The 14,458-nt window shown below is 41.0% G+C and overlaps 1 protein-coding gene across 1 annotated transcript; it reads left to right on the forward strand.

The window, feature by feature from the left end:
* LOC116364205 (myosin-7-like) lies at positions 1-3,233 on the forward strand. Its single transcript, XM_031817446.1, has 6 exons — positions 1-104; positions 235-402; positions 1,642-1,746; positions 1,842-1,937; positions 2,318-2,449; positions 3,101-3,233. Exons 2-6 carry the CDS (start codon positions 364-366, stop codon positions 3,119-3,121), a joined length of 393 nt encoding a protein of 130 aa, XP_031673306.1. The 5' UTR covers positions 1-104; positions 235-363; the 3' UTR covers positions 3,122-3,233.
* The last annotated feature ends 11,225 nt before the right edge of the window (positions 3,234-14,458 follow it).

Raw genomic sequence — 14,458 nt, forward strand, 5'->3', positions numbered from 1 at the left:
AAGAAGAAGCTGGAGACTGACCTGGTGCAGGTGCAGGAGAGGTGGACGACATCGTCCAGGAGGCCAGGAATGCAGAGGAGAAGGCCAAGAAGGCAATTACTGATGTGAGTCCTTGAATTACATCAACTTGATTTGTCCCCATGTGCCAATGGTAGCTGGGCTGGTTAAGAACAACAAAGATCTGCAAGGGACATTATGATTGGTGCATAAATTAAACACACTACTACTATCCAGGCGGCCATGATGGCTGAGGAGCTGAAGAAGGAGCAGGACACCAGTTCTCACCTGGAGAGGATGAAGAAGAACCTGGAGGTCACAGTCAAGGACCTGCGAGCACCGCCTGGATGAGGCTGAGATCTGGCCATGAAGGGAGGCAGAAGCACTCCAAAACTGGAGTCCAGGGTGAGATACCTGCAGGGTGGATTAGGGGTGGATTGAAGACTGATTGCTGGAAATGTATTTGATCATTTTAAAATACACAGGAGCATTTGTAATGACTTTTTATCTCAATACCCATCTAGATCAGGGGTTCCCAAACTGTTTGGTGGCAAGGACCACTTTTGTGTTAGCGAATTCATCAGAGACCCCCCTCATAATATATCAGAACACAACTCCTACTTTAATTAAAGTAATTTAATGATCACAACAAAACCAATTATAACAATTTACATTTATTTAGTGGAGTTGACCAAAACCTTTAAATAAACGCAAACGTATTCATCTAGTTGCTTCCTTCAGCCTTAAACTGTTGTCTCAGCAGACTTCTTCTAATCTGCCATTTCATTCATAATAATAATAATAATAATAATTACCAACAATATCAACACACATATAATATACATTAATCGAATTGATGTCATAGTAATAATTTCTCTCTCCATTGTTACTGCTCATTCACTGGCCGTTGCTAGGGAAGCTAGCGTTGCTAATGCGGGGCTAGCAGCTAGCAGGCTAATGTCTGAATTAGCTTTTAGGCTAGCGGAGTATAATAAATTCATAAAACCTGAAATTACAACATAACATCTCAAACATATATACACACTCCTGAAACAGTACCGTTTGAATATGGTGATTTTTACACTCGCTTACCTTCAAAATAAAGACATAAAAATGTATTTATGTCGGTGCTTCTGTCTTGCTGTTGGCTCACTTGGCAAACTACTCTCAACTGCCAGAGCGCGAGCTCCATAATAGAAGCAATGTCACAACATTAAAACATGCGAGTGGCGGCCTCTAGTCGCCGTACTGGTACTGCACCATACACCGCTAAACTCATGAAAACATGGATAAATAGTCCTATTTCAAATACAAGAAGAATTTGGGTTGAGAGCCTCCCAGACCCGTTGTTTATCTAAGAGTTAATAACATACATTGTGGATAAATAATATTACATTGTACTGTATTGCACCCTCTCAACTTTTTTTCCCGGGCTGTTTAATCTACTATAAATATTCATAAATAAATTCAAATGTAAATTTCACTTTGGGAACCACTGACCCAGATAATGAAAAGGTGACGTTATTATTACAGACCACTTGAATTAAAATAATGAAATGACTTGACTGAGTAGAAGACTCTGTTTTACAAAACGTCAGATTTCACCACCTCAAACAAATGCCTAAATGTATTTCTTCCACAAAGGTGCGTGAGCTCGAGACTGAGGTGGAGGCCGAGCAGAGAAGAGGTGTAGACGCAGTCAAGGGAGTCCGCAAGTATGAGCGCAGAGTCAAGGAGCTCACTTACCAGGTAAGAGAAAGTGTCAAGTTTGTGAAGAATGAACTAACACAGACAGGTTTGTGTATATAACTATGGGATATTGATTCTTTGCTTTTCTCCCACAGACTGAGGAGGATAAGAAGAACGTTAACAGACTTCAGGACCTGGTAGATAAGCTGCAGATGAAAGTGAAGGCCTACAAGAGGCATTCTGAGGAATCGGTGAGTCACAGACTTAGTCAAATACTCTGATTTTTTACGCTACAAAACGTAACATCCATGTGGTTTAGTTGAAGTGTTGCTACAGCACACCTGTCATCAATGACTCAATTGATGTTACAAGTAATTGCTTAAGAAATGATCAACATTTCTGAGTGTTTGCTGCGCTGGGGGCTGGTCTAGTGATCGTGCTGGAGGCAGCAGATTGATCCCACGTTCTGCCACTCACTTCCTCTGCTGTATCATCCAGCTTCCTGTATACATTGTTATTCTAAAGCTGTCTTTTTTTGTATTTCGTTTTTTTAAAACAGATTATTAATTTGCTTCCTGGTTTCAAACTTTAAATGCTGATGTTCTGCTCTCCCTCTCTTTTCCTCACCCAGGAGGAAGCAGCAAACCAGCACATGTCTAAGTTCAGGAAGGTTCAGCATGAGCTGGAGGAGGCTGAGGAGCGTGCTGACATTGCTGAGACTCAGGTCAACAAGCTCAGAGCCAAGACCCGTGACTCTGGAAAGGTACAGAACTGCTGCTAGACCTGTACCTGACTCATGTTCAGATATGACCACATCAACACCACCTATGATTCAGTCTTCTCAGAGGTCAATACAGACCTTTTACACTCAACTGTATTGAAGATCCCTAAGAAGAACATTTCAGGAAGGGCTAAACAATCTAATGAGAGTAATTCAGTTAGTACTTCAACATCAAATATCCAAGCTGAGTACTGAGCACTAAAGACTTGATCCATTATATTCTATCCATATATTTATCATATTCATTGTTATTACTGATCCATTATATTCTATCCAAGTCTATCCGTATATTTATCATGTTCATTATTATTACTGATCCATTATATTCTATCCATATATTTATCATGTTCATTATTATTACTGATCCATTATATTCTATCCATATATTTATCATGTTCATTATTGTTACTGATCCATTATATTCTATCCATATATTTATCATGTTCATTATTATTACTGATCCATTATATTCTATCCATATATTTATCATGTTCATTATTGTTACTGATCCATTATATTCTATCCATATATTTATCATGTTCATTATTATTACTGATCCATTATATTCTATCCATATATTTATCATGTTCATTATTATTACTGATCCATTATATTATTTATTTCTTCTTACAGGGAAAAGAAGTTGCTGAATAAACAAGACCAAAGTATTGAAGATCAAAGTCTTACCATTTTCCTGTGATGCATAAAATATGATTTTCATGGTGAAATGTTGAGCATTGATTAAAAACATGTGGATCTACATACACTTCCTTTGTGACTGTGGATTTATTACTCAACAAACAGCTTTTCAAACCATAATAATATTGTACTTTAATTAAAGGAGCAATCTGGGATTCCTACAACAACAAAGTGGTACCACAACAAAGCAGACACCCCAACAAAGCAGACACCCCAACAAATTTTGGTAAACATCTGAGGGATGAGGATGGAGAAATGTAACCACTATCAAATTCTTAGACTGAGCTATGTATGTAAGGACTGACCATTGTAGTGGAGATTTCCGTACAGAGAAAGACTTGGACAATTATTCAAACAATCATCTTTATTCAACATCGATTAATTATTGCAATAATGAAACCGTCGACCGCACACTCCAAGTTGTGTTGCCGAGAGCATAGCTGATAATGAAAAAAACTGAGATCTTATATAGGCCCTAAATGCTCAGTCAGTCATTTGTACCGTTCCCATAAGCCACCTTGGTATATCTCCTGGTTATCTGCACGGGATGTTATTTAACTTCCAACCCGGTTTTTATTTATTTTACCTTTATTTAACCAGGTAGGCAAGTTGAGAACAAGTTCTCATTTACAATTGCGACCTGGCCAAGATAAAGCAAAGCAGTTCGACAGATAAAACGACACAGAGTTACACATGGAGTAAAAACAAACATACAGTCAATAATGCAGTATAAACAAGTCTATATACAATGTGAGCAAATGAGGTGAGAAGGGAGGTAAAGGCAAAAAAAAGGCCATGATGGCAAAGTAAATACAATATAGCAAGTAAAATACTGGAATGGTAGTTTTGCAATGGAAGAATGTGCAAAGTAGAAATAAAAAAATAATGGGGTGCAAAGGAGCAAAATAAATAAATAAATAAAAATTAAATACAGTTGGGAAAGAGGTAGTTGTTTGGGCTAAATTATAGGTGGGCTATGTACAGGTGCAGTAATCTGTGAGCTGCTCTGACAGTTGGTGCTTAAAGCTAGTGAGGGAGATAAGTGTTTCCAGTTTCAGAGATTTTTGTAGTTCGTTCCAGTCATTGGCAGCAGAGAACTGGAAGGAGAGGCGGCCAAAGAAAGAATTGGTCTTGGGGGTGACTAGAGAGATATACCTGCTGGAGCGTGTGCTACAGGTGGGAGATGCTATGGTGACCAGCGAGCTGAGATAAGGGGGGACTTTACCTAGCAGGGTCTTGTAGATGACATGGAGCCAGTGGGTTTGGCGACGAGTATGAAGCGAGGGCCAGCCAACGAGAGCGTACAGGTCGCAATGGTGGGTAGTATATGGGGCTTTGGTGATAAAACGGATTGCACTGTGATAGACTGCATCCAATTTGTTGAGTAGGGTATTGGAGGCTATTTTGTAAATGACATCGCCAAAGTCGAGGATTGGTAGGATGGTCAGTTTTACAAGGGTATGTTTGGCAGCATGAGTGAAGGATGCTTTGTTGCGAAATAGGAAGCCAATTCTAGATTTAACTTTGGATTGGAGATGTTTGATATGGGTCTGGAAGGAGAGTTTACAGTCTAACCAGACACCTAAGTATTTGTAGTTGTCCACGTATTCTAAGTCAGAGCCGTCCAGAGTAGTGATGTTGGACAGGCGGGTAGGTGCAGGTAGCGATCGGTTGAAGAGCATGCATTTAGTTTTACTTGTATTTAAGAGCAATTGGAGGCCACGGAAGGAGAGTTGTATGGCATTGAAGCTTGCCTGGAGGGTTGTTAACACAGTGTCCAAAGAAGGGCCGGAAGTATACAGAATGGTGTCGTCTGCGTAGAGGTGGATCAGGGACTCACCAGCAGCAAGAGCGACCTCATTGATGTATACAGAGAAGAGAGTCGGTCCAAGAATTGAACCCTGTGGCACCCCCATAGAGACTGCCAGAGGTCCGGACAGCAGACCCTCCGACTTGACACACTGAACTCTATCAGAGAAGTAGTTGGTGAACCAGGCGAGGCAATCATTTGAGAAACCAAGGCTGTCGAGTCTGCCGATGAGGATATGGTGATTGACAGAGTCGAAAGCCTTGGCCAGATCAATGAATACGGCTGCACAGTAATGTTTCTTATCGATGGCGGTTAAGATATCGTTTAGGACCTTGAGCGTGGCTGAGGTGCACCCATGACCAGCTCTGAAACCAGATTGCATAGCAGAGAAGGTATGGTGAGATTCGAAATGGTCGGTAATCTGTTTGTTGACTTGGCTTTCGAAGACCTTAGAAAGGCACGGTAGGATAGATATAGGTCTGTAGCAGTTTGGGTCAAGAGTGTCCCCCCCTTTGAAGAGGGGGATGACCGCAGCTGCTTTCCAATCTTTGGGAATCTCAGACGACACGAAAGAGAGGTTGAAAAGGCTAGTAATAGGGGTGGCAACAATTTCGGCAGATAATTTTAGAAAGAAAGGGTCCAGATTGTCTAGCCCGGCTGATTTGTAGGGGTCCAGATTTTGCAGCTCTTTCAGAACATCAGCTGAATGGATTTGGGAGAAGGAGAAATGGGGAAGGCTTGGGCGAGTTGCTGTTGGGGGTGCAGTGCTGTTGTCCGGGGTAGGAGTAGCCAGGTGGAAAGCATGGCCAGCCGTAGAAAAATGCTTATTGAAATTCTCAATTATGGTGGATTTATCAGTGGTGACAGTGTTTCCTATCTTCAGTGCAGTGGGCAGCTGGGAGGAGGTGTTCTTATTCTCCATGGACTTTACAGTGTCCCAGAACTTTTTTGAGTTAGTGTTGCAGGAAGCAAATTTCTGCTTGAAAAAGCTAGCCTTGGCTTTTCTAACTGCCTGTGTATAATGATTTCTAGCTTCCCTGAACAGCTGCATATCACGGGGGCTGTTCGATGCTAATGCAGAACGCCATAGGATGTTTTTGTGTTGGTTAAGGGCAGTCAGGTCTGGGGAGAACCAAGGGCTATATCTGTTCCTGGTTCTAAATTTCTTGAATGGGGCATGTTTATTTAAGATGGTTAGGAAGGCATTTTTAAAAAATATCCAGGCATCCTCTACTGACGGGATGAGATCAATATCCTTCCAGGATACCCCGGCCAGGTCGATTAGAAAGGCCTGCTCGCAGAAGTGTTTCAGGGAGCGTTTTACAGTGATGAGTGGAGGTCGTTTGACCGCTGACCCATTACGGATGCAGGCAATGAGGCAGTGATCGCTGAGATCTTGGTTGAAGACAGCAGAGGTGTATTTAGAGGGGAAGTTGGTTAGGATGATATCTATGAGGGTGCCCGTGTTTAAGGTTTTGGGGAGGTACCTGGTAGGTTCATTGATTATTTGTGTGAGATTGAGGGCATCAAGTTTAGATTGTAGGATGGCTGGGGTGTTAAGCATGTTCCAGTTTAGGTCGCCTAGCAGCACGAACTCTGAAGATAGATGGGGGGCAATCAGTTCACATATGGTGTCCAGAGCACAGCTGGGGGCAGAGGGTGGTCTATAGCAGGCGGCAGCGGTGAGAGACTTGTTTTTAGAGAGGTGGATTTTTAAAAGTAGAAGTTCAAATTGTTTGGGTACAGACCTGGATAGTAGGACAGAACTCTGCAGGCTATCTTTGCAGTAGATTGCAACACCGCCCCCTTTGGCAGTTCTATCTTGTCTGAAAATGTTGTAGTTTGGAATTAAAACTTCAGAATTTTTGGTGGTCTTCCTAAGCCAGGATTCAGACACAGCTAGAACATCCGGGTTGGCAGAGTGTGCTAAAGCAGTGAATAGAACAAACTTAGGGAGGAGGCTTCTAATGTTAACATGTATGAAACCAAGGCTATTACGGTTACAGAAGTCGTCAAAAGAGAGCGCCTGGGGAATAGGAGTGGAGCTAGGCACTGCAGGGCCTGGATTCACCTCTACATCGCCAGAGGAACATAGGAGGAGTAGAATAAGGGTACGGCTAAAAGCTATGAGAATTGGTCGTCTAGAACGTCTGGAACATAGAGTAAAAGGAGGTTTCTGGGGGCGATAAAATAGCATCAAGGTATAATGTACAGACAAATGTATGGTAGGATGTGAATACAGTGGAGGTAAACCTAGGTATTGAGTGATGAAGAGAGAGATATTGTCTCTAGAAACATCGTTGAAACCAGGAGATGTCATTGCATGTGTGGGTGGTGGAACTAATAGGTTGGATAAGGTATAGTGAGCAGGACTAGAGGCTCTACAGTGAAATAAGCCAATAAACACTAACCAGAACAGAAATGGACAAGACATATTGACATTAAGGATAGGCATGCTTAGTCGAGTGATCAAAAGGGTCCGGTGAGTGGAGAGGTTGGTTGGTGATTTAGACAGCTAGCCAGGGCATCGGTAGCAAGCTAGCATAGGATGGAGGTCTGTTAGCCACCCCTTACGTTCCGTCAGTAGATTAGTGGGGTTCCGTGTGGTAGAGGGGATTAATCCAAATCACACAACAACAACAAAAATAAAAACAATAGATATAGTTATAGAGGCCCAAGAAGAAAAGATAATAATAATTAAAAAATAAATAATTAAAAAATAATAATAATAAAAAAATTGTCCGATTGTCTATTCAGATAGCAGCCGGTAAGACAGCTAACGGTTAGCAGGCCGCAGATGGGCGTTCAGGTAACGTCGCGACGGAGGAGCCGGCCGAATAACTCCTTCGGGTAGATAACGTCGGCAGTCCAGTTGTGAAGGCCCGGTGGGGCTCCGCGAAGGCAGTAAAACGGGTCCGGATAGGTGACTGCAGCCCAGGTGTGATTGATGGAACTCAGGAGTGATTGACGGAGCTTGCTAGCTCCGGAATAATTTATGTTTGCTCCGGAATCGACGAAGGCCGATGGTCACACGGATAGCAGCTAGCTAGCTATGAGATCCGGGTATGAATGTCCAGGGACATGGAGAGAAAAATTGGTCCGGTATGTTCCGTTCCGAGCCGCGCTGCGCCGTACAGAACTGGCGATAGATTTTCGAGCTAAAGGATAGCTGATGACCACAAACCGTGGTTAGCTGAATATTAACGATTTGCCAGTAAAGGAGCTAACTAGCTTCTGAACTAGCTTCTGGATTAGCTTCTGGCTAGTTTCAGGCTAGCTTCTTGGAGTTTCTGGCTAGCTTCTTGGAGGATTACAGATCTGAGGTAAATAATACTTTTTTATAAATATACATTGGTGAGGCGGGTTGCAGGAGAGTGTTTTGAAGATGAGTTGATGGAAAATAAAAATAAAATGTATGTGAAAAAGTTGTAAATATATATATATACAGGACACGACAAGACGAGGACAAAAGACGTCTGAACTGCTATGCCACCTTGGAGATAATGAAGTTTAGTTTCCCAGATGCCAGGAAGATGAGACAATGAGGCATTGCTATAAACTCTTCCAGGCTCTCTCTATCTCAGGTCACACACACCACATCTTGTCTATAGAATGCCAGCATTTAGGTGTTTATCACCATTATCAGCTCAAGCAAAACCCATTCCTTAACCAGAGGCCCAGACTAACTGCAGGAAGCTAGAGTGGACACCATAAAAACTCAGTATTAGCGGGCCAGTCTTAATCTTAGTTAAATATAGAACTGTTTACTATTAATATCAAACAAATCAAGTAAGTATGTCATTTTTCCCTGACACTATCCATAACATAAAAGTTATAGTTTTAACTCTTTACACTAAGTGGAAATGTAGGGATATTCTCAGAACAACGTTCTCAGAAAACAACAAACCAGATTTTTGCATTTGAAGTTTGTCACAGATTATGCAAATATGAATCTGTTGTGGACACACTGCATAAACATAAATGGTGATAGAGCATCTGACCAAATTACTGAAGATTTAATTCTGGGTTTTACTGATATTATATCCATATAAATGAGAAAATAAATCCCACATGTGATGTTGTTTTATCATTAGACAGTTTGCATTTGCAAAGAAGCTTTTCAGCAGATATACACTGCTGTAATGATTCGTGTTTTTATGGTAATAAAATTTCATTTAATTTCTAAGAGAAAGTATAGTAATACACATTATAAACACAATAATACACTAAATAAACACAGTGATAAACACAGTAAACACAGTAATTATAAACACAGTAAACACATTATAAACACAGTAATTATAAACACAGTAAACACATTATAAACACAGTAAACACATTATAAACACAGTAATTATAAACACAGTAATATATTATAAACACAGTAATATATTATAAACACAGTAATTATAAACACAGTAATATATTATAAACACAGTAAACACATTATAAACACAGTAATATATTATAAACACAGTAAACACATTATAAACACAGTAAACACATTATAAACACAGTAAACACATTATAAACACAGTAAACACATTATAAACACAGTAATTATAAACACAGTAATTATAAACACAGTAATTATAAACACAGTAAACACATTATAAACACAGTAAACACATTATAAACACAGTAATATATTGTTAGATTTCTTCCGGTGCCGCAGAAATGATTTTGTTTTCCACTGCAAAATGTTTTGAATATGTTTTGTTGCCTGAATGAACATGACCTGCCACATGGGCCTTTCTATTTATATCAAAACGCCAAACAACATTTGGTATAACAACTTTCCACTAGAGGGCGCTGAACACCAAGGGTAGAAGGTTAGTGGAGGTGCCTGAAAGAGATCCTGGCTGGGAATCAGAGGAGTCTAAAGCATCGTCAAAACAGTAGTGAGGGCTTTCCCTGACAGTTGGTTGGCGAGCATATTTATAGACAACATGCGTGAGTGTTTTAGGAAACTGGGGATCAACGGCTGTACTCGGCAAGGGCTTCCCCTGGGCTGGCTGGCAGGAAGTATTTATGGATTACTGTGGTGTGTGTGCTCTGTAGAGGGATCACTGCAGTAGATACGTGTGTGTAGAAGGAAACACAATGGAACATCTTTCAAAAGGTTTACCTTAACTGTATGGTTATTGCCTTTTAACTGTGTCCCATGCCTGCCAGAAATGATTGCCTTTCAGAGCTGAATGACCTTTATTACATTACATGGAAATGGAATTGATTGTTTGAAATTTATGTTACATATGCAGTTATATTTTATAATGCCAGGATGTCATTCAGGCTTTTCATCTAGTAAGAATTCCCTGCACACTATTGAGAAAGAGAATAGTCTTTTCAGACTCAAAATATTGGCACATTGAACCATGTCACAGACTGTAGTATAAAACTCTGTGGATGGAGCTGAAACAATGATGTGACATCTGTTCTGCCATCTTGATGCACGTTCCCCATAGCCTTCATTAGATCATGCCTTCTCAGTATGGAAGAGCCTAGTGTGTTGGTATTTGCTACTTGATGCATGTTGTATATATGAATATACTGGTGGTATGGTAAGTACATAACTAATACATTGAGTGTACAAAACATTAGGAACACCTGCTCTTTCCACAACAGACTGACCAGGTGAAAGCTATAATCCCTTATTGATGTCACTTATGTCAATCAATCACATGTATTTATAAAGCCCTTTTTACCTCAGACGATGTCACAAAGTGCTGTACAGAAACCCAGCCTGAAACCCCAAACAGCAAGCAATGCAGATGTTCAAAGGTTCATAGATGACCAAAGATATCCACTTCAAACAGTGTAGATGAAGGGGAGGAGACAGGTTAAAGAATCATTTTTAAGCCTTCAGACAATTGAGACATGGAATGTGCCAAGACAACACAGGAGTGGCTTCGGTACAAGTCTCAATGTCCTTGAGTGACCCAGCCAGAGCCCGGACTTGAACCCAATCGAACATCTCTGGAGAGACCTGAAAATAGCTGTGCAGCCACACTCCCCATCCAAACTAACAGAGTTTGAGAGGATCTGCAGAGAGGAATGGGAGAAACTCCCCCAATACAGGTGTTCCATGAAGACTCGAGGCTGTAATCACAGCCAAAAGTGCTTCAACAAAGTACTGAGTAAAGGGTCTGAATACTTGTGTAAATGAGATATTTCCATGTTTTTGTTGAAATTTGAAAATATTTCTAAAAACACGTTTTTGATTTTTCATTATGGGGTAGTGTGTGTAGCTTGATGAGGTGGGAAAAAATGTAATCCATTAAAGAATAAGGCTGTGACGTAACAAAATATGGAAAAAGTCAAGGGGTCTGAATACTATCAGACTGCACTGTACCGAGGCTCAAACCCAGGAAGTCTCTCACAAACACATGACCTCCTGAAGCATCTTAACCAGTCGCGCCACCAAAAAGCTAACCTATTCAGCAGCACAAGTGGAGACGCTGCAGGCTGAGGTTCACAGATCCCCATCTGCTACACAATCAATAACCAGTTTAGGAAAAAGCATTTGAATGTTTCGGTAATGCTATACTTTTCCAGATTTACCAAAGGGTTCAAATTGCAATGAGTTAGATGCTAAATAGCTTTGTCAGCATAGTGGAGGCTTCACACATAGCCGAGGCGTCACACTTTTATGAGAAGGCTATAAATAGAATCCACAGTGGCGGGAGAGGTTGGAATGAAGGCCCAACAGTCAGCCAACACAGACTAGATACATGGTGTCAGAAGGCAGTCATGGAGCAGTGAGCAGTTACCTACTCTGTCAGATTACTTTAGTTGTAGGTTTTGTGAAATCTGTGGTTCTGAAACACAATGGCCACCCTTCATGCTGACAACATTGAAGACACATGCCAGTTCTCAGAACGCCTAGATTGATGTTCATTAACATATCAGCTAACCACATCATATGGTGTAGCAATCTGACCTGGCACACAACCAATAAGAGACTCTGGAATCATGATTCTATGTGACCTAAAGAGAAAGGTCCTGCCCCAAGGCCTTGGAGTGTGAGGGCAAGTTGATCAGACAAATTGGTTCCACACTGATGTCACTTCAATGTTGTGAATTTGAACAGATTTAGTGTTCAACAAGTAAATAGGAAGAGGGAAGTGGATTATGAACAGGTTCTGAAAGAGGAAACATTAAGTACTGGAGAAAGGAAGGTTATCTAGAAAGTTAGTCTGTGTGACACATGATTGTATTAGAGGAGCTATTAGGGTGATTCCTGAAGAAACTAGAGCAACAAAAAAAACGTTATTTTGTGGATTTTCACCTCATTTAATCCATAGAAGGGTCCTTTGGAGGAAAGATTGTTGACATATATGTTACATTGTTTCCTTTCCATTCTCTAAGATGGTCAACATGCGATTTCCAAATTCGCATCTTTGAGAAATAATTACTTGAAGTTGGAACATTTAACGACCCCGTTTATAAATCAGGTATGTGGTTCTGGGTAATGGCTGAACGGAACATGGCGAGAGTAGGGGAGGGTGTTGTGTACCTCCATGCAAGTTGATTTGCTAATTTGGGGCGGCAGGGTAGCCTAGTGGTTAGAGTGTTGGACTAGTAACCGGAAGGTTGCAAGTTCAAACCCCCGAGCTGACAAGGTACAAATCTGTCGTTCTGCCCCCGAACAGGCAGTTAACCCACTGTTCCTAGGCCGTCATTGAAAATAAGAATTTGTTCTTAACTGACTTGCCTAGTTAAATAAAGGTAAAATAAAAAATATGTTTCTTTGAAATTGTTGTCATATTGGCTTAGATGTGATGGTAGAAATATTTTAATTTAACATTGCACACTGATCAATGCCTAAGAAGCCGGTGCGTTATTGAGATGATCGCGATGTTAAAGTGTACCGTTGTTATGACTGTTTGACATAGTAGGACTTGTTGGTACATGGCCCTGTTCCTGGTATAAATTGCAGAACTATAAAGCAGAAGCTCCTATCATCAGGTCTTCAGTCATCCCAGATATAACAGCTGCCATAGAGGTCTAGCCTATTACCAAATCAGCAGTTAAAGGTAGACTGCCCTTAAAAACCAACTTCTCGTTTGGAAAACGGCCTATGATGCATGATATGAGTCAGAAAAATTTACTCTAGTGTCAACATTGACTACAAAGTGTGAATAGGATCATTTTGGTCATAAAAACGAAGTTTGGTAAGTGACTGAGTAACAACGGGTACATGAAGGTTTGGTTAGGATTACAATTATGGCAACAATTCATACAAACTAGGGTTGTGCAGATCTCATCTCAGTATTACTAATCGTATTCGTTTTATCACACTTGATACTTATAATCGTATTTACTCGTGATCAGAAACCCGGACGTGCGCCTTAAATGCTGGTAAATCACCTCACAGCGCATGTCCGAGCACATCCTTATGTTCCTTCACCTCACAGCGCATGTCAGAGCACATCCTTATGTTCCTTCACCTCAGAGCGCATGTCAGAGCACATCCTTATGTTCCTTCACCTCACAGCGCATGTCAGAGCACATCCTTATGTTCCTTCACCTCACAGCGCATGTCAGAGCACATCCTTATGTTCCTTCACCTCACAGCGCATGTCAGAGCACATCCTTATGTTCCTTCAAACACGTTGTCTATGGTTTACTTACTTAGTCCTATTCAATGATAAACTAAATAGGCTAATACATCGCCTAATGTATGGCTGCTTACCACTGCCTGCATGCATTCCAGACACAGAGGTTATTGTGAATTCTCTTGCCCCATGTATTGTTTCACTTTGGAGGGGAGCAAAACCTTTCCCTCCGGACATTTACGCCACAACATTTATACAACCCAAATAAATATACTGTAATTTTTTTTAATGATCTGTTTCTCGGTAAACATGCCTCGGCGAGAATAAACAATAATAGCAAGCAAGCATGGGTTTGGATCACGACATAACGTAACGTAACATAACTGACGTCATAACAGACGTCGGCAATGGAATAATTATACGGACAAAGTACAAAGTAGACGTACTAAACCAGGGTTTCCCAAACTCGGTCCTGGTAGACAGGCCGAGAAAAAAAAAAACATAAACGCTCAGCAAAGTCAATCAGGAAATAACTAGATTTAACAACATCTGAATAGCTATGGATTCTGATTCATACACGATGTTTGGAGAGACTTATAAACGTGAATGAAACAGAGCCGAGCGTGTGACTGGGGAATGAGAGCAGAGGGAGAGCGGCTTGTTCTAATCCAATCGTTGCAGCAGGCTCAACCGATGCCCCGCCCCATTTCTTTTCAAACAGAAGAACTAGCCAATAGTTGTTAAGAGCACACAGCACTTCACACTATTTGAGTTAAAGAGAGATACGTGCATCCCATCCCCTAGGGGGCAGTGGAGGCGGGGCCAAGCAATGAAGCTCTGGTCTGCATTAGAGGTCTGTGGTGTGCACAACTGGGAAGGATTACTGAGCTAATCTGCTGAACATTATGAATAGGTTCTGAAAGA

This window comes from Oncorhynchus kisutch, unplaced genomic scaffold (assembly GCF_002021735.2).
Source record: "Oncorhynchus kisutch isolate 150728-3 unplaced genomic scaffold, Okis_V2 scaffold1028, whole genome shotgun sequence".
In the NCBI taxonomy this organism is placed as follows: Eukaryota; Metazoa; Chordata; class Actinopteri; order Salmoniformes; family Salmonidae; genus Oncorhynchus; species Oncorhynchus kisutch.